Raw genomic sequence first — 24270 nt, 5'->3', positions numbered from 1 at the left:
TCTAAAACACTGAGTGGCTGCAAGAGCAGCCTTCTCCTGTGGGGACTGGGCACCACTCCCTCCCTGGACTGACCCAGACTGATTCCATTCCCCCTGCAGGGAGGGGCACCCCAAGCCCTGGGACTGAACCCACCCCAGCAGATGCAATGGCAGTTTGGGGCAAAGCCTGATGTCAGCTCGGTTCCCATCTGTGGGAAACAGCAAATGCAGCAAAATTTCTTCACCGGGAGTGTTTTGTGAGGCTGCCAATGAATTACTTAGGAAATTTTGCAAGACTGTGAGAGTTTAAACCTCCAGCAAGACACAAACTCCAGCTCATCTGTACAGCCTGGGTAATGCCTCTATTGCCCATGGTGCTTGTATAAAGTCAGGAATTACAAGGTGATGGGGTTTGCCTGCTCCAGGCAAATGGATTTGTTAAATCCATATGACCTCCTGTCCCAGAAAATAACCCTTTAAGAAAAAGGCTGGATTTTACCCGGGTTTAGAAGAGCAGATTGCTTTTCCATGGGCTGAGTTAGCAGGAGTCTTGTCACCAGCTGGTGGCAATGATCAGGCACTCTGTGATAGGCTAGGAAAGAGTAAAGCCTTGCTTTAATGACAGCTGTGGTTTGGTGAGGTGTTCTGTGAGCTGAGTTCTGGTTGATGGAAATCAAGAAGGGGAAAAAAAACATTGCTGGAAAGGTAAGATAGCTGAGTGGTAGTGAGAAATATTGTTTTATAGATAAGCTGCTCTTTCTTAGGGCATGTTTTAAACAAAGGCATCTTTATTTGGTATTGTAAGTTACCCAAAACTTAAAACAATTCACATGTAGCTTAGCATGTGTCTTATGTCCTACTAATGAGGATTTTAAATACTAAAATATTTAAATATGATGAATTGTAGGTGATGAATCTGATGAATTCTAAAAATATTCCTTCCCAGTTCTGTAGCCCTCATACCTGCTCAGTTTCCTCATGCAGGGTGGTAATATTGCTGGTGCTTTTTCTGTGTGTGTTTTGGGCTGGGGGGGAGGTTGTTTCAAGTTCAGTGTTATTTTTGAATGGTCATTTTGGTTCCTTGTGTCTGTCCCTCCCCCCCCAGTGCTCAGGTAGAGTGGACAGAAGCCAGTGCACTGAGATGGTTGAGTTTCTGACTTTTTTCCTTATTTGCTGAAATTCCTGAAAAAAAAAAACCCAAAAATTCTTTTTTTTTTTTTTTTTTGTCACATAATTAAGTGCTGAGTTTGCTCAGTTTGCACCCACTCGGTTGATCCAAGTGTCTGTAAGCAACACACCAGCTCCTTACAGTTTAGCTGTTTATTCACACATTCCTACTGAAATTCAGCTGCCCCTTGAGCAGAATGATGTGCCCAGGGTAATAAGGAGGGTACAGCTGTTTTGTGGACTGAAAGCATTTTTCAGAAGAATGAACATCTCAGTACCTTGGTTCTTACTCAGGAAGTGGTGCCTTACTTATCCATTGGGTATTAGCTGGTATGGTTTTCCTTGTATTTCTTTTTTTTTTTTTTGGGGGTGGGGGTATGTAACTTCTATTTCTGGCAGATGAAATGCAAAATTGTGTCAAAATCAGGGTGGTAATTTTGATATAAAAAGGTTTCTGAGGCAATAAAACACGAAGTGTGTACATATGATGAATGATATTAAAGGACCAGCATCACCAGTGAGTGACAGGCAGGACTAAAATGACAAACGTGACCGTGGCCTCTCTTTCTTTGAAGATGATCTAGAGCCAGTCTTGAGCATCAAGAGCACTCAATCCACCAGAAAACATGCAGGCATTAAAGCATGTAAACTAAACTGCTGTAGTATAATTGAGGACCAATTTCAGGACTGGGTTTCACTCTCAAGGAAACTGGAACATGTGGAGTTGTAGCACAAGTGCACAGGAGCTGAAAATGCCCAGCAGCTCCAGCTGTTCTGAATAAACCCTGAATGGCCCTTGCTGAAATGATTATGCCTTAAGATACAATGAAATACATCTGATGAAGGAGAAAATATAGGAATTGGTTACTTGCCCTGATCTTCTTTGTTTCCACATGTAGTTTTAAGCAAAGTCTAATTTCCTGAGGTACTATTAAACAATAAATTAATTATCTAGAGAGTATGGATGCCTATTTGGATAGCATGTTAATTGGAGCCAGTTCTTTTCTTTGATGCTGAAGGTGATCACAATCTCCTGAGTAAGGTATTAGACCACTAAAACAAGCCTTGCACAGCAAAAATGAACAAAAATATGCAAATACAACTTCAAATGAAAAGAAACTTGCAAATGCTGCTTTATTTAATTCTTACAATAGGGAGGCACTTTTACATTAAAAAAGAAGTGCAGAGGTTTCATTATTAACTACAAAACCTTAAAGTATTATTCCATGAAAACAAAGAGAAATAGTGTCTGTGTGACAAAGTGATTGGTTTTTCCTTTCATTTCTATACAATGTATTACATTTAAACAAACAAAACCTAAAAAAAAAAATCTCTAGAAAACAACAGCAAAAAACCTTTTCTTCTGTTCCTGCAGGTCAGAAGCACTTAGAACATTGATGACACTTTGCTTTGTGCTCCTCATCTCTTACTTTCTGTGCTTGTTGTATGAGGCAGAGTCTGACCCAGGGGCTTTCCAAGATTAATGGGTGCCACAGAGATATCATAAATAAAGTGATCATGTGTTTATTTAATGTCACAAGTCTCAATTCAGCTCTGCCTTGCATGCAAAACCTGCTTGTTTCAGTCAAGTTATTCTCCAACTAACACCTGCACGCAGAGCGTGTGTGCTGGTATGGTGGAAGAGCAGGGAAGGGTGACTGCAGGAAAGGATTTCCCCTGCATGGAGTCAGAATTCCAAGCTTGTTTTCCATGCCATCCTAGAAAAATGACCTTGTATTAATGGCAGTGAGCCATGTCAGCTTCTTGCTGGGCCGTACTGGGTGAAAGCTGGGAGCAAATCCTGCATTGCACTACCCAAGTGGGAAGTGAAGTTACCAAAAAGTTCAGCCAAAGCAATAATAACACTGAGAGAGGGGCTCAGATTCTGCACTAACCCTTGCATTTAACACTGGAAGAAACCTCCCTAATGTCACTCAGAATATCCCTGGAGAAAGGCAGTCCTCCAAATGAATATTGTCACAATCCATCCTTCTGGACATCCACTTCAGTGTCTGAAGTGAGGACAGCAGAGCTGGGGTCAGCAATGCTGGCAGATAAATGTCTCTGCTTGATGGATGAGAGGATATATTTACACCTCACAGCAATTCTCTTGCAATTTATTTGGTTTGGGGTTAAGAAAACCACCAGGTGAGCTGCACAGGGAGGCTTCTGGTGCTGTGAAAATGAGCTTGGAAGTGGAAAGAACACTCAAAGGATCTTAAAGGAATATTGGAAATGCTTGAAATCAGCACACCTGAGGAAAGCAATACTTTTCTAATTACCTGTTGGTTTATTAAAGTTGGCTGAGCAGAATATGACTTTACATTCTGAGGTTACTAGCAAAACTCAGGCTTTCAATGGCAGCAGGGCTCACAAATAAACCTGTTCTGGAGCTCTCTGAAGGCAAGGTTACCCTAAATAAAGGGATTATGATGGATCATCAGACTGTGCTTATGTTGAACAGTGCTAGGTTTGATGGAAGAAGTATTTGCTGCAATTCCTTGGTTTTACTCAGCAAATTGCAGATTGATGTCCTGTGATGCAGAGCTCCTTCCTTCAAGTCATTTCCTCTGTTTTTCAGAATTGCCTGGGGTGTATTTTAGCCCACTTTGAAAGTAAATGACCTGACCTGATCCAGAACTCTTTTCAAACTCTAAAGCTAGGTTCTAAAGACAGACAAATTAAAGCTGGTCCAGTATTCTGGACTAAACTGTTTTCAAAAACTGAGCTACTTAAAGAAACACTTCCATTTTGAAGTTGCTTTACCACCGTAGATACAACCTGTAAACATATTCACAGAGAGTTTGGGACATAGATTCCAGGGTATTTTTTCCTTTACCAAAAGCACATATTACAAAACCTGTAGAGATTTTTCTTTGCATGTTATGCTTGAAAAAGTTTAGTAAGTCTGGTTTCATTTAGATTCTAATACATCAAAATTATTTGCAACTTGTAACTTTGTGCTGATATACGAAATAGAAGATGTAAAATTTTTTCTAAACAGAAATTCCTAAACTTTCTGTCCAAGCTAAATATGTCAAAGGACATAGCATGAACATGAAAGATAAATCTAGCTTTAAGATTTCCCACTGATATATAAAAGAATGTTTTACAAAATTTTGATCGTGATTGTCTCTTTCCAGCTGAACAGAGAGGGTTTTTTCCCTCCATTCTATATTGAAAGGGAGAAAACCATACTGCTGCTTATTTCCCTGGCACATCTTGCATGAAACAATGCAAGCTCCATTATGGCATGAGACTAATTACACAAATTACATCTGAAAGAAAAAAAAGTTAAATTAAGATCTGAACAGTTACTGCATGATCAGTGGGCACGAGTGAGATCTGATGTCGTTGTGTTTGGAAATGGCTTCATCCAGATCCAGCTGTCTGTTGTTGACCTTCACCTCCATGCAGCCATTATAAAAAGCAGTCACTGGTGTAGCACCCAGAGGAACATCTGCACAGAAACACATTCAGTTCATTAGGCCAAGGCATGCAAGTTTCTATGGATTTTTCAGGTCAGTCAAAACATGGGGAATACTCGACTCCCCATCCATTATTTAGTCATGGGAGAAAAGAAGCAGTTTGGCAGGCAGCACTTGAGTTCTTCTCCCTTTTCTTTAAGATCAAGATCAAGTCAGCAAAGCTGAGAAAGCCAGTAAAATCTTAAATATGCATTAGAAGGCTGTTCCCATCCAGAAACTGAACTCTAGGAATGTTTTCCATAGTAGCTTTTCCCGTATTAACAACAAGAGTTTGTTTCCTGGAGCCCACTGTTCCCGCTCTGAGCTACAAACAGCTGTTTCTGGGCTTAGAGGTCACACAAAGAACTGTCCTGCTTCTGCCAGGAAGCTACTCTAGATTCAAATCTGCAGTTTCTCACTTGGGGCACCCCTGGGAACTTCACACATTTTCCTGCTTCCTCACTGCTGCTTCCAAGTGAATTCTCTGTGAAAGACTCACTTTATCTGCTGCTCATTTAGGTATTGTTTTGTCTTAGGGCAGCATCAGATCATGGATATGTTTGCAGGAAACAATATGTTAAGCACAAGTCTTAGGGTACAACTGGCTTCTTACAAGGTAGACCTAAGGGATGCAAGCACCTTCAGCAATTAGAATGAGGGTGATTAGGAGCTGATCTCAAAAGCACCCTGTGTTTTTTCAGTTGTTAATCACCCTATCCCTCCTTAGGAGATAGATTTGGTTATCTTAGGAACCAGAAATGCTGTTTTCTCCTGATTTTATTTTGCTGTAAGCTGAGGTATTGCACAGAGTCCTGTAGAAGAGTTCCCTTCTGCTTTTTTCACCCACTGAGGAAAACACTGGTTGTCACAGAACCATGGAAGTTTGATTTAACCTGCACTAGTTGTGCTGAAATAACAGGGGAATACTCCCACCACTGTTACTAGTTTGTGGAAAGGGGTATCAAAAATGGAGACTTTTGGTCTTCATGAAATGCATGGGGTTCTTGAATGCAGAGATTTGTTTTTGGGGGAGTTTTGTGTTTTTGGTTTTTTTGTTTGTTTGTTTGGGTTTTTTGTGGGTTTTTTTTTTGTTTTGTTGTGGTAATTTGCATGTTTAAGATAGCTTTTAAAACTTAAAAACAGAGATGACAGAAAAGTGAGATTAAGGAGCAGCAAGTAACTCATACTTGCTTCTTATCTCTTTGGGATGCCTGAATAATGCAAACCTCTTCATTCTCAAGATGTTGATTTCTCTGTGGCTGGCAGTGTACTAAAAAAGAATCATTTAAGCATCACAAAGATGAAGAGGCCCAAGAAATGACTGGAATCTTAGTTACTGTGGCTCTGTTAAACTGCTGACTCACTTCTACTAAGTAAATATTGACTCATTCCTTGTCAATTCAAGACATGTCAGTCAAATTTGTAGCATTTTCTTACGAATTGTGATTCATTCACCATAAAATAATAACATGATACAGAAAAGCTCTACAAGTAGCAACACTGTAACCATGGCACCTTTCCTCTAGCAATTTTTGAGTTTTAATTCAGGTTTTGACTATTTCTCACCTGGGGCAACGTTATTTTTCCTCTTGATTTAGCCTGAAGTCAAACTATTCATACAGAAGTATGTGCACACTTCTTGGACAAAATAATCCTTGTGATAAGGATGATGTTGACATTATGTCTCAATAATGTTAACTTGAAGCTTGCTTTGAATGAAATATTTGCTGTTTCAACACATTCTCTGTCTCATAAAGATTGCGAGTCACCTCTCGCTCACAGTTTAATTGCTGAAACCATATTCCTGACTTCCCCTTCTGCACTTCTGACACTTGGATTATTTACAAATACCTGCTTTTCTTACGTTTTTGATGCAGTTCCTCAGCTGTGCCAGATGGTGGCATTTCAGAAACGTACAATGCTCACCCAACTTGAAAATCAAGATATTTTCCAAATTCAAACCTCTAGAGACCTGTCTTAATGTCCAAATAATGCTACTTATTTAAGTTAAAAAGCTGGCTGCCTCCAAAGCTGAAATGACTGGAGGAAATAATAGGCACTTGAGGGGAAAAAAAACTTTTTTTTTTTTTTTGTTTTTATAATTGTAGGCTTTTCCTAACATGGGTAAGGCTGAATATAATCAGGCTTGTAGAAATTAATGAAATTGATGAAAAGAAACAGGTCTCACCTGGCAGGCCACCCAGGTAGGTGACAACATTTGCCATCATTGCTTGATGCAGAATTGAGAGTTGCTCAGAGTTGCTTCTGTCTGTGTGTGAATCAACAGCCAGTTCAAGCTCCTGTTTGGTCACTAGAAGTCCAACCTGCACTCTTCTGGGGGTGCATAACTTCTTTGATTCCAGCTGTGCAACAATGATGTTTCCAATGGTCACAGTGATTTTCTAGATGGAAGAATGGTAGATCACCAAAGATGTCAAATGCAACTTTAATAAATCATTATACTTGGCCCTAGTGCACTTTGTATTTGCAAGTAAAAGAAAATATTAAATACTGGTACCTTTAGCTGGAAAAGCTGATGTGTAACTATCACTTCTGATGATGAATGCCATTCTTAAATTTATAAGTGAGAATGTTTTACAAGGAACAACTCTGGCTACAGTTCTGAGGTGAAATCCTGTTTCACCTACAGTTTTAAAGGTACCCAAGTGTTCACTACAGGTTCTTATTTTGGGAAAAAAACTGGATTAATCATGGTGTATAATTATGTTCTAGCTTGGGACGGCTGATGTAGAGGGATGTAAATGGAAACTCAAGGACAACAAGATCAGTTTATAATTTGGAAATAACATGATGCCCTTACTGCATACACTGCTCGTAGTTCCCTTTCTGCTCTGTGCATTTGGAAGGAAAAGTTAAGGAAAACACGATGGGATGAATCTGAGCTCAGACTACATATTATAATCTCCCTGGCAAGAGTGATTAGTGCTTAGTCACTGCTGCAGCAATCATTAATAGACAGATATTTTCTGCACATTATTACACAATCTAATTTTCAAAATACTGACGCTACCAGCTGCACTGCAAGTGTGTGAGTAGCTTTTTTTTAGTTTGATTTTTCACCTGGCAGCTGCTAGGAGAATTGTAAGATCACCTGTGAGTCAGAGGAGTTAGAGTCCACTATGGACAATGCAAGAGGCACTGTTTCATTAGAAACCAAGGCAAACATAACACCAGTGTCTGTGGATGGGCGAATAGTCAGAGTCACATTTATTAGCCAATCTTCAGCACTGTCAAGATTATCTGTTTTAAAGAGAATAATTGAAATTAGTAAATCCACCTGCCGATGAAAAATTAATACGGGGTTAAAAATTAGTATTTAAATCTCCTCCCTACTGTGGAAATATTAGTGCTAAAATTTTGAACTTAAAGAAAGAACTATAATTCTAAAGAAATGCAAGCAGATAAAACAAAAAAATAACCAACCCAACTAACTTTTAATCCGGGATCTTCAACAGTGGCCAATCTTTGCAATAAACTTCTGAAAGTAAAACACTCCAGAAACTGAACAGATAACATTTCTGTGATCAGAATCCTCATTCAAACAGATTCCTAACAGAACTTAAGGAAATCACTGGTGGATGCAGAAGTGTATAGCTTAGTTTGTGTGCCTTTTTCTATTTTCTTTCTTTTAAAATTTCATCAGTTCCATCACTCAGTCAAACAAAAAACACGGGAATAGAAAAATACTTACTATAGTTTATCTGGAATGCTGCCATTCCAGTGCCAGGGTAGAAGGATCCTCTCCCCACTGATACTAAACAGTGTTTGCTTTGTTTTTCTTGAATAACTTCATTTACTCCTGAATGTCCCTGGTTCATCAAGTTCCAGGCCCGGATACAACCATCCAGACGAGGGTTAATCTACAGCAGAATGACAGCATTGGGGGTTTGAGTCCAAAGTTAGGTTTAAAAAGTTAATAATGAGTCATTATTTTCCATATTAGCTTATTTCCATGTAGGCAATACCAGTCTTAACAATGCTATAGGTTACAGCAGTGATGCTGGGAGAAAACCAAGTGGCAGGCATTTGGTACCTCAGGCTTCAAAAGGTATTTATGGTTTAGCATTTCCCACTTTGCTGCCAGGGATCTGGACAAGAGATTGCTTCTACTTTTAAAGCTTGTGTTGTGACCGAGACAAAAGGACAGCGGGTTTTCTGTAGCTGAAAGAAAATTATCACTAGCAATGCTCCTCGTTCAAAGCTTTATACCAAACTACAAAGAAATTTCTGGAATTGTTTTCTATTGGATAAAGGATGTTATTGTATTGTTCCATGTTTTTTTCTCTGCTTTGCTTTTCAGCAAAATTGATTTTTAAATTATTTTTTTTTCATCTAAACACTCTGTTGAGATTGCCAATTAGTTTGAAGGCTCCTGGACTGTAAAGAAGACAGTTGCAACAATTTGACTGTAGCCATTCTTGAGGCTGGGAGACTGAAAGAATCATGGGCCTTGTCCAGCCTGGGCTGCTGTAAAACCTTGTAAAAACGAAAGCTCACTGTGCTGCCTGCACAGTGAATGCTGCACTTATTTAGAGCTTAGCAAAAGCCAGGACCAGGACATGAATCACCCTGAAATGCACTCTCAGCAGCAGCAGTGCTGGTGATTTAGGGAATCTTAAAGCCATATTAGGAAACAGGCTACAGAATCCTCAAAGATTAGACCAGAAGTGCTGTGTTTTTACAAGTGAAGCCCTACCGAAGGCAGACTGAAAAGCTTCACACGTTTATTTGCATAACATTTTCATTTTCTAAACAAGTTCCATGCCAGGCTTGCTCCTTCTGTGACTTCCAGGAGTACACAATTGAACAGAGCATGATCAATCAAAATTAGTCTTATTATTTAATTACCTGCTTAACAAGGGCACCGCCCATTCTGCGAGGCAATCCTGCAATGTACACCTTCGTTTCCAAGAAACCCTGGGATTGTTTAAACAGAGTTCCTGGGCTGTTAATACTCATCACAGCCTCTTTAGCTATTTTTACACTGATGCTGTGTTCTAATTCTTCAACTGATACCTGGAATAAAATACAAATAATTACTTATACACACATACAAAAATGTAGAATATATTAATTTTTAATTTTTTTATAAAATAATTATGTAAGCCGTATGAAGCATGACTAATGTTTCTTTAAACCTTGTAAAAGAGTTTTAGTGCAGTCACTATTTAAACTGTATTTAAACTTGATGCAGGACAGCTGCCCATATCTAGGGGCATTCACAGGAGGGTAACAAACAAAATCTGACATTAAAAATTTGGTGTGCTCTATAGATTGTGTGAGAAAGGCTTTTCATCTCAGGTGTAAAAGCTTGAAAAGCAAGATGAAATTTTGGTCCAGCAGATGTAAAACTCGCTCTAAACACAAAGTATCCAATAGTTGTGCACTTGACCATGCAATCACAGTTTTGAATATCCTGCCACTTTCCCTTTCATGTTTAAAATTAATTGCTATGTTGATAGCTAGAGGTAATTATCTTCTCTTTGATTGTTAAAAGGTAGCAGAATTTCCTGATGCAAGGCATTCCTGTGCATTTCTTGGCTGGTTTTTAAACCTGGGGTTTGAGCGCATCATTTTAAGCCTTTTAGTAGTTTAGTTTAGCTCAGTTTCTCCCTCCTTTTTTATCAGCATCTTCCCACAGTGAGTAAAAGGAAGTGCGTGGGAGAAGGAAATCCAACTTACTATATGCCACAGTCCATCATTAATGGCCTTGCCTCCACTGGTGACTTTTGTTCCAAACTCATTCTTGAATTGAATCTCAATCTTCCCATCCCTAAGAGCAAGCAAGATCCACGCTGAGTTGTCCAGGGATTCTGCATACAGGATCACCCCCTCCGCGTCGTACGTCCGGAAATCAAACTCTGCTGTAAATCTGAGTTGTGAAGAAGGAATCTTAATAAGAACACAGGAAAGGTGAAATATTGTACAGCCTAGGATAACTCATTAGTAGGCTCAGAGAAAAGTTCATAGATAGTAACTTTTAGTGTCTCTAAATCTGAGCAGTTGTGATTTTTTTGCACAGTTAGTCAAAAGCAGAATGGAACATAAGCTTTGTTCACTCAAATCCAGTGGGAAGTTTCCAGGATAACACCTTGACCTGGGATTTGAAGCTCCCAAATTCACTCTGAGCTTCACTTGTGAAGGATATCCTAGTCCCCTGAGCAAGAAGAGAGATGTAATATTCCTATTGCATTTTTTAGGAATGCAATGCAGACAAAACAGAAGATCTATGATGTGCTTCAGTACAGCTGGGTTGCCAAGTGTTGTCCTGAAAGAATTATAACCTAGAAATTTGCTCATTCTCTCATTTGAGGATTTGTTGGCTGGATCTAGGTTGAGTGTGTGTATGTAGAAAAGTTAGGATTTACTGTGCATTAGAGGAGAGTAGAAGTAGAGTAAAAGCAGTTTCTGGGACTAGACAAAACAGTTTAAGGGTGAAAGGAGAAAGCAAAGCATTTGGAAGGTGGGGTTTGCCAAGGCAGCTCTAACTCAGAACTGGGTCGCTGTCCCTAGCAGTGCTGCTCTGTGTCCCCTAGATGGGGCTGTCCCTCGCCAGACGCACCCAAAACCGCTCTGTATTTACTTCAAACATTTATCATCTCTGAAAGCTCTTCCAGGACAGCATTAGTGCCCGGTCAACTTGGAACAGCAGCAGAGGGCAGAGTTCTCAGTATTTATGTCCATCTGTAGGGTTCTGAGGCTCCGGGAATCACCAGCTCCACAGCTGCTGCTGCTGTTACCTTCCAGTTGTTGGGTCACTAAGTAAGGGAATGCTGCAATTTCTGCTGCTGCAGCAAAGAGGTCCAAGAGCAATAAAGGGGTCAGTGCCACAGGCAATCGCTCTGACAGCTGTAAAGAAAATCATCCAGCTGGTGCCAGAAAAGGTACTGTGCTTTGTGGGTATCCTTGGGACACTCTGTGTGTGACAGGAAGCCCAGGGAGGGGCAGGGGGCAATGGCCTGATTTTGTGGCTCAGCCGGACGGACAGAACATGTCCCAGCTTCTACCCAGAGCATGGGGTGGAGCAGCAGCAACATCCAAACTAAAGCCATTCCCACATATAACTGGAAGGCATACTGTAAGTATTTTCATGTAAGTTCTGAATTTTATGTTGATAATTCTAAATGCCTTCTTGTTTATTCATTCATTCATCATGTAAAGGTATCTTATCCAAGGGGGAGATGGTGATAAAATTTAGGCATGCAATGCATTCTTCCTAAACCCTCAGAAAATTAATGGAAACAAATGTCTGTCATTCCAATGCATACTTTTATCAATAGCAAATGCTTACCTTGTGACATTTGGCAGTTTGAACTTTAAGTAGAGAACAGGAATTCCTATAAATTGCTCTGCCAGGTAAAGCAGTTGATAATTCTTTTCAAGATTCAGTGGGATACACTCAGTAACAGACTGAAAATGATAGAGGAAAAAAAGCTGTAATGCATTGTCATAGCTTATGAAGCAACTCCTGTTGTTGCCTGCAAGCCTTTTTTATTTTTAAAGTAATGGCTAACATCTGGGTTTTTTTTTAAACTTGAATACCTACGTACAAATGAAATGGTGTGGTTCTGGTTTTCTAAACATCCCTTATTTAAACTGCTGGAGGATAATCCAGGTTGACACATAGTTCTGGTGGATTGAAACTAATATTTAAATACTTAGTTTTTGAATTAAGAATTCCAGTCTTCCATCAAGCACTTTTCTTTCACCAGGGATATATGACACCCACCTTCTAGGGAACTACCCAGCTCCATTATTAAAGTTCTGCAGAATCTATATTTGCTCAGGTGTTAGAAGGGAATAGACAAAGGCTGTACCTTGGGAAGACTGTGTTAAAGAGAAATTACAGAATCACAGTGCTTATGGACAAGTAGAAGCCTCAAAGCCTCTTTGATCAAATTTGAATCCTTCAAAACATTCTGTGAATGTCTTCTACTCTGACTTTGCTATGCCTGATGCATCAGTTCCATTAAATGTACAGGTGCTCTCCTTGGATTTTATGGCTACTTTATTTGATGGCTCCTGGTGTCACTAGTCTTTAGATTGAATGTATTTTCAGCTGACTGAACTTTTTTCCCCAATTAAAAGGCATGAAACTAACTTCCAGATAGAGACTTAATCGCTGTTGAACAACAGTACTGAAAATAAGAGCATCTTCCAGCCTCATTACATCTCACCATTTCAAGGATGAGCAAAATGAAATAGAATGACTGCCAAGTGCTGTTCATTAAATTTCAGAAAGTACAAACAAGCCCTAATACACAGATTCTGTAACTTGTGTCAGATCTTGTTCCTGCAGTTTAAGCCAAATTTTGTTATACTCTGTTAGAAGTGTTTTATTGTTGTTAGAAATGTTTTATTGTTGGCGGTTATCTGAGCTCGCTTCACATGACATCTCAGACTCCCTAACTTTTCTAAGTATACAGAGAACCACTTACAAAAAAATCCTTGGACTTCAGTCCTTGAATCCCAGTTCCCTGGAGTTTCAAACTTTCTGCTCCTAAGAAGTGTAAATTTTCAAACTGATCAAGAGCAACCCATTTTGGCTGCAAGATGTTCTCCAACTGGCAAGTATTACTGAGTGCTTTTCCTTAAGCTATGGCAGATGAGAACTGTGGAAAACAATCCAGTTTTTTTTTTTCAATCCAAACAGAGTAATTCTGAAACAGTGAGTGAAAACTTTTGCACAGCCTAAGGAAAACTTGGGAACATATGGACAAAAGGAACATTCTGTCTCTGAGTGGGCTGAACAGGAATTATTTGTGTGATAGGAGAAAGCTGAGGCTTATTTTGGAAGCAGCAGGGAATAAAGATGCCTGGCTAAAGCAAGCTGCTTTTGACAGGACTCCTGTAAATGAGCATGCATGAACTGAATGGCATCCAAATCCCTGCTGCTTTGTGAGCCAAACCATAGATCAGAATCCCCAGCATTTTCTCAGGAATTTTTAATCAGTACTCAAATAGCTTCCTATTTTCCTTAATCTAAGTTATCTTCTCATCAAGAAATAATAAACTTTGTGATTTTCCACATGGAATTTTACATAGCACACTTTTACCTCACAATTCTTCATGTCCTTAGAGAGCTTGAACCCTTTCTTGCCATCACAATAGCAGCTGTAACTTCCTGGTGAGTTCACACAGAGTTGAGCACAAATATTTTCAGCACATTCATCAATATCTAGTGGAAATCAAAGCAGATAGATTTTTTTTTCATGGCACAGACTGAAAACTAAAACAAATTATTGGAATAACAGACAAGAGAGGTTCTCTGGAATAACATGAATTCAAAAGGTGATTTAGTAATCTGATAGAGGCCTGGAGCACAGAGCTGGAGACAATTTGGTCTGATTTCTGAGGCACAAGGTGGCTGAGTAGTGAGAGACCTCATAAATTGCTACCACAGATGGCACAAATCCCATTCTGTCTCAGATCTCTTGCTTTCCTTGTAAGACATGATGAGAGTTGAGATTACTAAAAGTATATAGGGCAAATATGTGAAGAAAGAATGTGCTTTATTAATATAACCCCCAAATAATCTCAGGGCAAAATACCTTTTAAAATAACTTACAATAATCTCATAATGCCTAAGGTTCAGATAGTATCTACTTGTGGAGAAGAATAGTCTGATTTGAGCTGTGATTTAAGCTAAATCAATAAAAGAATTTCATTTTTTATTTAGTAGATTGTGTAAAATAAGTAATTTAGAAATGAAAGGCTGTTTAAACAGTCAGTGTAAATTTCACATTTCTAATATAGAAACAAAATCTCTCCTTGACAAGAGACTCCAATGAGGGTGATTTGGGCTTCAGATTAAAGAAACTGCAATTTATTCTGAAACAAATACCCTTTCTAGTGGGAAGAAAAAATTTTGTACCAATGCATTCATTTAAATCTGGGGGTTTTTAGGACTAAAATACTTTTTTTTTTTTTTTTTTTTTTTGCTGTTGCTTGGAGGAAGAGAGGTAATGAAAAATGTAACAAACCCTGTTCTGTTCTTCAGCCTAATAGTATCTGTCATCATAGAGATAGCAGTGCATAAATGTATGTAAATTCAATTTTCCTAATAAGCATAATTGAGTTTAGCCACCTACAAGCAATATGACAATGAAAAGCTCATGTCATTTAGTATTTCTGTAAGGCTACATTCCTGTCAGGCTGCACAATCCTGTCCTTAGACAGGATTTGGTGACTCATTTAATGTGGTTACAACAAGGTCTAAAAGCTTAGCAGCATAATCCTCCTGCTAGGGAGGTAAGACTTTCCCTGTTGGAATGTCGTCATCTTGCAACCTCCTGAATCCATCGTCCCAGTAGAAACACAACACTTATGTGGGTTGCATCAAACTGGATTTATCTGAAGGAAACCCTAAGAGGAGTAAAAATTAATTACTGTGAATTTTTCTCACTTTGGTGCACACAGGAACAGGAAATTGTCAGTAGTGTTTTGATCCCATAGTAACTGGACAAAGAGCTGACACCTGGATATGTAAACACTGCCACTGTGCAGAGCTTTGGCACAAAAGACCTGCAGTAAAAACCATGGAGCAAAAGATTCATGGCCACCAGGAAGCTGCTTTTGTGTCCTTCTGAGCAGTAATACAAGGCAGCTTTTAAAATAAAAATCAGTCACTGATAGATTTTCCTTAAACTGACAGTGTAGAAGATTCATCTTCATTGTAAAACTCTAAGAGCTTTGATATCTGTTTACAACTGAAATTAAATTTCTGATGTGCAGTAAACAGAAACTTTGACAAGCACAGAGAAATAGAACATATTCTAAGACAAATATGCAAACACTTTCAACACTGTAGAAGTTATGGTCTTTGTATGACTGGCTTCTTGCTACTTCACTGCAAGCTACCAATACTTCTCAGCTTTGCTATAATTGTGACAAAACTTTGGAAATTATTTTTTCTCCAGATTGTCATTTCAGGATAGATTCTTTTGGAGCAGATCCTTTTTTTTTCACAGTTCTTTCTCTCGATATTTAGGAATAGTTTTATTTGACATTTGAGATCTTTATAAAAAAACATTTAAAAAAAAACTTAAGAGAACTGCCACACTGTCATGTAATACAGCCTGACAACAATTAATTTAATAAAGAATATGAATATTCAGAAATGCACTGGTAGATGAGGAGCTGAGTTTGGTATAGAAGTGGATTAAAAAAGGAAGGGGGAAGGGGAAGATGAAAGATATGAAAAAGGGGGAGCTGGAGCAAAGACCCACCTTCACAGTTCTTGGAAGTTGAATTATATGTGTAGCCTTCTGGACATTCACACTCATATCTCCCCTGGGTGTTTTTACAGGTGGCTGTCCCACAGATGTTTGGATGTAGCACACATTCATTTATATCTAGAAACACAAACAAGTTATTAAAAAACAACTCTCACTCTTGCATACCATTTTTCTTCCCAACCTTATCCAACACTGTGCAAACTGAGTGAGGTTGGCAAAATTTCTTGGTAGCTCTACTATGCTGTCACAGCAGACTAGAGCTACAGCCAGAAAGTTTTCCAGAGGGCTGTAGAAGACACTTCTGTATGTCCCCAGTGAAAAAATTCTCTGCCTACCTATCTCTCCCATCCCTTCATGTGGGTAACAGGGAAAGGGATGCATGTCTAGGAAGGCAGAGAGAGAAACAGGCTACAGATTTTCCATAACCTAAACCAGGCTGCATAGTAAAATTCCATCTTAGAAAAAGATATCCAGAAAGACAAGAGATAATCCAATCAGAGGTTCTTCGATGCTACAATCAATTCATGTCAGTTTTCTTTTAATTGGCTATGCTGAGAGGTGTTCAAGTCCCTCACTGTCTCTCTCTACCCCTCAAACCATTTTAGTGTCTATCTTCTGTCTTGTTTTCAATTTGTCAATGTCATTTTCCCAATGTAGATGTGACAGTGGGATTTAGGGTATAGTATCAATCTTACTAAGTGTCTTTGAGACAGAAAAATATCAGATCCCTGGCAGTACTTCACTCCCACTCGTGGATGCAGGGATCATTCTGGTTTTCTCTGTGGTTTTGTAGCAGTTGTGGAAATGGTGCTGCACAGGAGATTCTGCCGCTGGCTTGCTAGGAGTCCTGAAACTGCAGTAAGTCAAAGCTGCCTTGAATTGAGACTACTCTTCTACAGTTAATAAGTGTATTCCAAATTCCTGGTTGTTTAACTCTGTAGTTGCATGTAATAAAATACTTGAGTGCAGTTTATCAAATGATTAAACTAACACTCAAGGCACTAAGGTATATTAGTCTATTTTTATCTTTGATAACTTTTTTACCAGATTTTCCAAGAATTACAGAAGTTCTAACCAATTTATCTGCTTGCCCTCTTTCATAAACCCACAGTCTTTTGTCATTCTGGCATGTCTTTAGACAAACAAAATTATCTGACATCATCCAAAACTGTTGTTCCATTAAAATGGAATGAAGTTGTAATTTTTTCTAAAAATGTAGTAAGAACTGCTAATTATGTCAATACACAGTATTTATTTGGAATGGAATGAAGCATGTAGATTGTGGCCAACAGTAGACACAAGCATGCACAGAAAAAATTATGCTGGGTGAATCAAAGAAAAATCTTTCTCTCCATTAAGAGATTTTTTTGGATTCATTAATAGTTTCTTCCCCAATGAACTTCAAACTGCAGAAAGAGCAGCATGGCTAATTAGGAGTGATTTAGCCTAAATCACTATTTGCCAGAGAGAATTTCCACGGTAACAATATCAGCTATTTGTATCACTTAAGATTCCTGTTTCAGTGTGCTTAAAGGATATGTGAAACTGGTGTGAGACCTAAATGAGCTTTATGGAACTCCAGTAATGAAGCAGAATCTCATCTATAGCCATTCCCTCTTTCTTTCCTTGCTTCTTGGTCTGGTTCATTATTGGCTGTCCAAATGCCTGCAGTGTGTAAGAAATGAGCAGCCAAACTAAACCAGGGCTGTATTTTTCAGAGGCAAGGCAAGAGCATTTATGGAACTACTGGATCAAACCCATCCCTCTCTCTGCTCAGCAGGCACTGTGGTGGCATGGAAAGATGTTCCCCTGAAGTCTCCCTACCTCCACAATCCCTTTTGTTGGAATGCATGAAGTAGCCATCTTCACACAGGCAACGGAAGCTCCCAGGGAGATTGGAACAGCGTTGGCTGCAACCTCCATTGAAGTCCTCACATTCATTTATGTCTATAAAGAAAAGGGAATCAAACTCTCAGCTGAGTAGAAGGCATCAACTGACCAGCTGCAAATACTATTCAATAGTAGAAATGTAATTGTGCTTCTGAGAGCCAACGTGCCATGATATTGAAGACTATACCTTCCTCACAGTTCTCTCCTCTCCATCCTGCTTTACAGACACAGGTATACTTGGCTTGTCCATCGATGCAATCCTTATATCCATCTTTATGGCATGGCAGGGGGCTGCACTGGTTTGAAATTTCTGTGGGATGGAAAACATGAGAGATCCTTGTTATTTGGGGTTATTTCTCCTCAAGAATCACTTTAGTCTTTCTTCTTCTCTTCCTACAGGTCATGAAATAGGAAAGGTCTTGATGTATAATATGAAGCACCCCCACAAAATCTTGCTACATTCTGTCAGCAAGAATTTTTAAGTGAGTGAGAACATACAAAGCCACCAGTACTTTTTCTTTGTTAGGCAGAAAACAACTAGAAGACAAATTACTTGCTAAGCTAATCCCTGCAAGATGTGACTAGACTTGATATTATTATATTTAAAATATGTATTTCAGTTTTTAAAAAACAGTGCTCTGCCCCCATCATACCATCACAAATTTCACTAGAAAGATCAAAGTTTCAAGAACTCAAGGTTAGAGAGTTGATTTCCTCTGTTCAAGAGTGGTCAGACAGAGAAACTGGCAATTTACTGCACTATTACAAAGTGATCTGGAAAACATGTTCAGCCATGACCATGTGCAGTGTAATTATTAAGGATTTTTTTTGCCTTCCATTGCTTTCAATGATAAAAACAGTGTCAGGTGGTTAAGGATAAGTATTCTTATTCAAACTAACTGGAAGTTTCTTTGATATAACAAGGCTGTAGAAGGTTTAGAGAGATGTTTAAACTGTGACAGTAGAAATATGGTAAAAATGGCTTGCTGTGAATTTACTAGAAAGAACATAATTCACGCTGGGCCTGTGAGTGCATAGGCATAAAAATCAAACATTTGAGAAATATCCCAAGCTTCATGCTTTGTGACCTTTTATTTGGAATCAATGGCTGTGTTCCAGATAATATTTTGATGATTTGTTTTGTTTTTGAAATTTTCAGCTGGTAATGTAACTACAGGCCAAAGAGTAGACGTAGAAATTACAATTAACAAGAGACTCTCTTACTCTACCTGACAGAACATGACTTGCTAGAGGCAAAGGGTTTGGCATAACTGTTTAAGATGTGGTAGAGTACAGAGGAAACACTGGGGAATATTGCTGGGTTGGTGCAAGACACTTCTGTTTGCAGAAGAACTCTGCCTTCCATGTTGCAGTCAATTGTGTTCCTTTATCTTTATAAAGTTAAAAGCAGTCACTTAAACTGCTTTCTCTGGAAATGCTGTGTCTCACCTCACATTTTTTGGTCAATTTCTGGTTTTGATTATTGAGTTTGCTTGAGTTAAACCATTTTTTGTCTCTTTTTGTGCCCCTGTGAAATGCTTTTTAGCCACTGTGTGTTCCAACACCAGCACTTACCCTTGACACAAGCCCTCAGGTCAGCTGGAGAGTCTGGAGTGACTGCAGCCACCCTGAACACCCCTGCTCGATGGGAGGCAAGGCAGCCTGCAAATGCAAAGCCACACAATCAGCTCAGGGTCCAAACAACTCATTTACACTGAAATTACACCACTTGCTGCATGGCATCTTCAAAGAGCCTGTTCTCACAGCCTGAATTGCAAAACTGGTCTGGACATGTTAAAGACAGCTGATGACAGCCCAACCTTCAGAGTGCCTCTGTGAGGATCTCAGCACACAGGACATTCTCTGCACTATAATCAGCATGGAAATCATCCCAGTGCTAGAGGCAGAAAAACTAAACCAGTATTACCCAAATGAGAGCATCACTGAATCATACACTACAGTTGTTTAGGGTGCTTTTTTTTGTACTTACTTAAATATTTGGGATAAAAATATTCCTGCAGAAAGAAAAAAAAAAAAACATTAAGAAAAATTTCAGGTAGATAAAATGACAACAAAATACATCACTGAATATATTCTGAAGTATATGGGTATTATAACTACAAAAGAAGAAAAGAGTTAAATTGTGTAACAGAATATAGGCCTGGTTTTTTAATATGACTGTAGTTTGGGCTAAAACAGAAGATTATTTCATACACACAAGACTCAGTGGAGAGATTAAAATACTGCACTGAATTGGACACTTGCAAAATGAAGGCAATGCAAATGAATTGGATGTCAGAATTACTTTGAAAATTGTCTCTTTAAATAGGAGGATCTTGCCCAGTGTCGTTATTGGGACCTGTAAATTCCATGTGCTTCTGACTTTCCCTCTACAAAGAACTATTATCTATGTCATAGATACTTATGAAATACTTACAGTTTCAGGATTATTTTCAAAGATTTCCCTGGCTTCTTCCCTATTGCATAATTCTTCAATGCATTCTCTTTCTAGATTTCCCTTCTTACTTTCTTCCATGAAAGAGTTTGCTCGGCGTTTCCTCAGCAGGAACTGAGAGGCATACTGCTGGGATAAAACTTGGGAGAAACAAAGTTTCTGTTATTATTTATCTCTTTTTGCAACAGCTGAAAAATGCTGTGAACACTGAGCAAATATCAGAATTTAACACAAATTAAATGAATTAAATTAATTAAATACTTAGTCAGGAGTTGATGTTTGCCATTGTTTTGAAAAATGTGAGCAAGACATTTTAGGATTCTCTATGTGGGAGCTGTTTCTGATCAAAAAATCCTTAATTTGTGCTACTTATCCTTAATAGCATCCATGCCTGAAGCATAATTTACATGTCATACTCAGGACAAGATTTATTTTTTTAGATTATGGTTATTGCAAAGTGAGATATGTAAGCAACAAATAGATAAAACAAGCTGATTGTATTACTGGTTTCAGTGATCTGCAAGTAGATATTCTGACCCTATAAAATTTATGTGAGAGCAAAATTATGTCTTACAAAGTCAGGCTACCCCTTATATGCAATTAACATAAATGCCATTTTTTTTTTCAGAACAGTGAAGAACAGGACAAAGGTGAGAATGCTATCCTGGGAATATCAAGGCAGACCATCTATAAATACATCCACATTTTACAAGGTAAAACAATTCTAGCCAGCTTTTATGTTTCAGACCCAGTATGAGTCATTACTTAATATTCATGTATCTGGTTATTGTCATTTTAGTGACTTTTAACAAATGCTGAACATTGAGAAGTGACACCAAAAATGAAAGATGTCTGCTTCAATGTTCTCTGCAGAGCACACAACACTCCAGGAACAGCCTCTAAATTAGACTGCCTGGTTTAATTTTTGGAATATAGCTTGTGATCAAGAGAAAAATGGATGAGCACAGCTGGAAGAAGTCCAGCTGATTGGGTTAAAGAGAGCAGATGACAGATGTTAACTGGAGTGCAGCACACTTTCCTTTCCTCAGCCTCTGCAAAACTTAACCTGTCAGAGCTGCCCAGCTGTGTGAGGGCTGTGACACCTGCAGTGCTCATCAGGTCTGGTGGCCGTACATATTCATCCCAGCTCCACAGAAAAGAGCCACTCAAGCACACAAAGTCCATCCAGTACTGCCTGTGACAATTCCTCAAAGCCAGAGCACCTTCACCAGCCACACCAGCAGCCAAGTGCCAGAGAAGAGCTCCCAGTTCCTCTGCACTCTCAGGAAAGAAAAAAAAATAAAGAACCTGACTAGAAAGAGCAGCTAATGAGGCCCAGGGCTTGAAAGGAGACAGATTTAACATTTCACTAAAACCACACCATCCTAAACACATTAAAGGTCTCTACTAAGTGACAGGGAACATTCTGAAGTGCTGCAACGTTGGGCAATGACCTGAATAAACCTTTGTGTTACAGCCTCCTGAGTGAATCTGACATGGGCTGAGCTTGTAACTACAAACTAATCTATTTGCTTTCATTCTGGTAAAACTAATCATCCTGGTAAGGCAGTAAATAAGATTTCCTGAGCATAAGGTGGATGTACAGCTCACCTCCAAGGTTTTGCAGCACACCTCAGAAATTAAAAAATGCTTAGAAATGAAAGAAGTTCAATTAATTAGATTAACTGCTTTATTTCTCATTAATAAGAAAGATGCAGAAAGACCATCTGTCCTGAGGCAAAAGGAGTGACAACAGAAATAGGAAAATTGTGTATTATAGCTGCTGGGTTTATTTTCATGGGAGATCTCTACCCCCACAAAGACGTTGACCTTTAGCTACATCATTGTCATTTTGACACAATTTTACAGTAAATAAAAGACAAGAAATTTTCAGACGTGTACAAACAGTTGTAACACTTTCTACTTCATGTTTTCAGTACAGTGGGGCAATGGGAACAAGTCTTTTTCCCTACATCAGAGCAGTTTATCCTTCTGCCAAGCTGATTTCCTATAACTTCTGACTTTAAATAAAACACATAACTCAGAGCAAATTCCATGTTTTTATAGTGCAAATATTTCAATCCCCATGCCAGAATTAGCAGAGTATTTATTCATGTGTGTTCTAATTACAAAGATTATGATAGGACCTTTATTAAAAACTAAAAATCCTGACTGCTGCTTCTGCCAGTCCGATTACAGGAAACTCCAGCCCATTTCTGACCCTGCCAAACCAAGTTAACCCTTAACGCACTCAGGCTGCTTCACATGGTGATCACTGAAGCCTTGTGCAACTCTAGAGCCTAACAATTTCCAGAGGTGGTGCACAGCCACTGTGTGGTGAATGCTTATCAAGAGTCTGAATGTGATGCTGCTAAAGAAGAAAAAAAAAATTGTGGGAGGGGATGAGATTCAGTGGTTTCTTACACCTCTTCTGTTGTGCAGATACAACTGTAAACCTGCTTGAAGTGGGCCACTTAAAAGTAACTTAGAGCTGCTTACCTAAAACTTCAGCCAAGGAAAGCAATTGAATAAAACTGAATAAAAATCTTGTTTGCACAGCTCTGTAACTCCAGTGACAAGAGTATCCTGAAAAGCTCCTCAGTGACATTATGCAGCCAACAAAATAAAATTGGCCACTAATATTTACCTGCACCTTGTGTTCCTCACCTGATGTTTGACCAAATCCACCTGCACTTGCAGAGGCAACTTTATGATTATTGAACGGTATGAGCTGCATTTTTAAGCTGTTTTCTCTTCTTCTCCCTCTCCTCCCCTGCCATTCCAGAAAACCTGGCACTGTCCAGAGCCAGGCATAGGAAACTGGAAATATGGACCACAGAAATTTTGGATGAGCAGGACAGCTTATTTCCTGCTCTTAAGAAAAATGACAAGGTACGCAGTGGAGAAGATAAATGAAACCAAAACGTGACAAAAACAGGAGAAAAGATCATTATGAAATATTTATTAGAAAGTTTATTTTTAGGACCTGTTAAAAACGTTACAAAATGAACTTTCATCTTTTGATACTGCTGCCTTCCCAAGCCAGATACCCCAGCACCTTGCAGAATAGTAAACATTCGGTTTCTGTTCTGCCAGTTTAATCATTAGTAAAACAGGCCAGAAACAGGCTTACTTTGAGCTGCAATTCTGCTGCTTTCAGCCACACTGTCTTCTTCCACTATTGAGCTCAAAGTCTTTTTTGTCAAAGACGGAATACTTTATTTAATTTTTTTTTTTTTTTAATCTGTATGTGAGAGCACGTAGCTCTTAGGCTGAGAAGTGTGAATTTAGAAACAGGGTGAGTGCCGCTAGCCGGACTGCACAATAAAGCCACTTTTCCGAGCGCACCGCGATCTCCCGAGGGCTGTCCTTGCAAGGGAGCCAAGCTCCCTGTGCCGACACCTTCCCGTGGGCGGCTGAGCCGCGCTGCGGTCGCCAACAGCTCCGGAGCCCCAGCTCGGTCGGCCCGCAGGAACCGCTGCGGGGAGATCCTCACCCCACACACGGCCCGAGCCCCCGGGAGAACCGAGGGGCCGCGATGCCCCCGGGCCGCCCCTCGCCCCGCACCCGGCCCCCGCGTCCCCCGCCCCGCCCCGCATCACTCACAGGTCGCCGCCTGGGCCAGGGCGATGGCGAGCGCCAGCAGCGGGAGGCACCGCGCCCTCATCGCTCCCGGGGGCGGCCGGCACTGCGCGGCTGCTGCTCTGCGGGGCCGGGCGAGGCTGCGGGGGCGGGAGGGAGGGGCGGCGGCGCGGCGGGGGGAGGCTGGGCCGTGGCCGGGCAGCGCTGCCCTGCGGGAGCGTCACCAGGGCGCCGGGGACAGCGCCGCGGGGACGCGGGCGGGTCGCGCCTGGCCCGCCCCGCGGAGGCGGCGGCCGCACTCGGCGGGCATCCCCGGCGGGAGCGGAGGGCGCAGGGCGGGCAGGGCCCCGCGCCGGCGGGAGCGGAGCGGGGCAGGAGGGGCGGGCATTGCCCATTGCCCCCCATGGCTGCGGGGCCGCCCCGGCTCCGGCGTTTACTCCCGGACGGCGCCGGGGGGGGCCGGGGCGCGGGT

General features: G+C 40.1%; 1 protein-coding gene across 1 annotated transcript; it reads right to left on the bottom strand.

Moving 5' to 3' along the window:
• Nucleotides 1–2249: 2249 nt before the first annotated feature.
• On the bottom strand, nucleotides 2250–24270 carry PROS1 (protein S). The gene is made up of 15 exons (XM_071433806.1): nucleotides 23823–24270; nucleotides 20199–20356; nucleotides 19752–19776; nucleotides 19337–19423; nucleotides 17949–18071; nucleotides 17696–17818; nucleotides 15863–15988; nucleotides 13691–13812; nucleotides 11926–12044; nucleotides 10317–10506; nucleotides 9483–9650; nucleotides 8326–8494; nucleotides 7726–7874; nucleotides 6802–7015; nucleotides 2250–4606 (listed from the first exon to the last, which is right to left on the bottom strand). The coding sequence occupies exons 1-15, from the start codon at nucleotides 23881–23883 to the stop codon at nucleotides 4461–4463; spliced, it is 1980 nt and encodes a 659-aa protein (XP_071289907.1). The 5' UTR covers nucleotides 23884–24270; the 3' UTR covers nucleotides 2250–4460.

This window comes from Agelaius tricolor, unplaced genomic scaffold, assembly GCF_023055355.1.
Source record: "Agelaius tricolor isolate 1412-34295 unplaced genomic scaffold, bAgeTri1.0.p SCAF_9, whole genome shotgun sequence".
Taxonomy (NCBI): Eukaryota; Metazoa; Chordata; class Aves; order Passeriformes; family Icteridae; genus Agelaius; species Agelaius tricolor.
This window is presented reverse-complemented; position numbering and strand designations above follow the sequence as displayed.

Coding starts and splice junctions, on each gene's coding strand:
- PROS1 (XM_071433806.1), bottom strand. CDS start 23,883: ATGAGGGCGCGGTGCCTCCCGCTGCTGGCGCTCGCCATCGCCCTGGCC. Junction 10,507..11,925: donor AAACTGCCAAATGTCACAAG/GTAAGCATTTGC, acceptor TTCACAACTCAG/ATTTACAGCAGAGTTTGATT. Junction 7,016..7,725: donor CTAACTCCTCTGACTCACAG/GTGATCTTACAA, acceptor TCTTCCATCTAG/AAAATCACTGTGACCATTGG.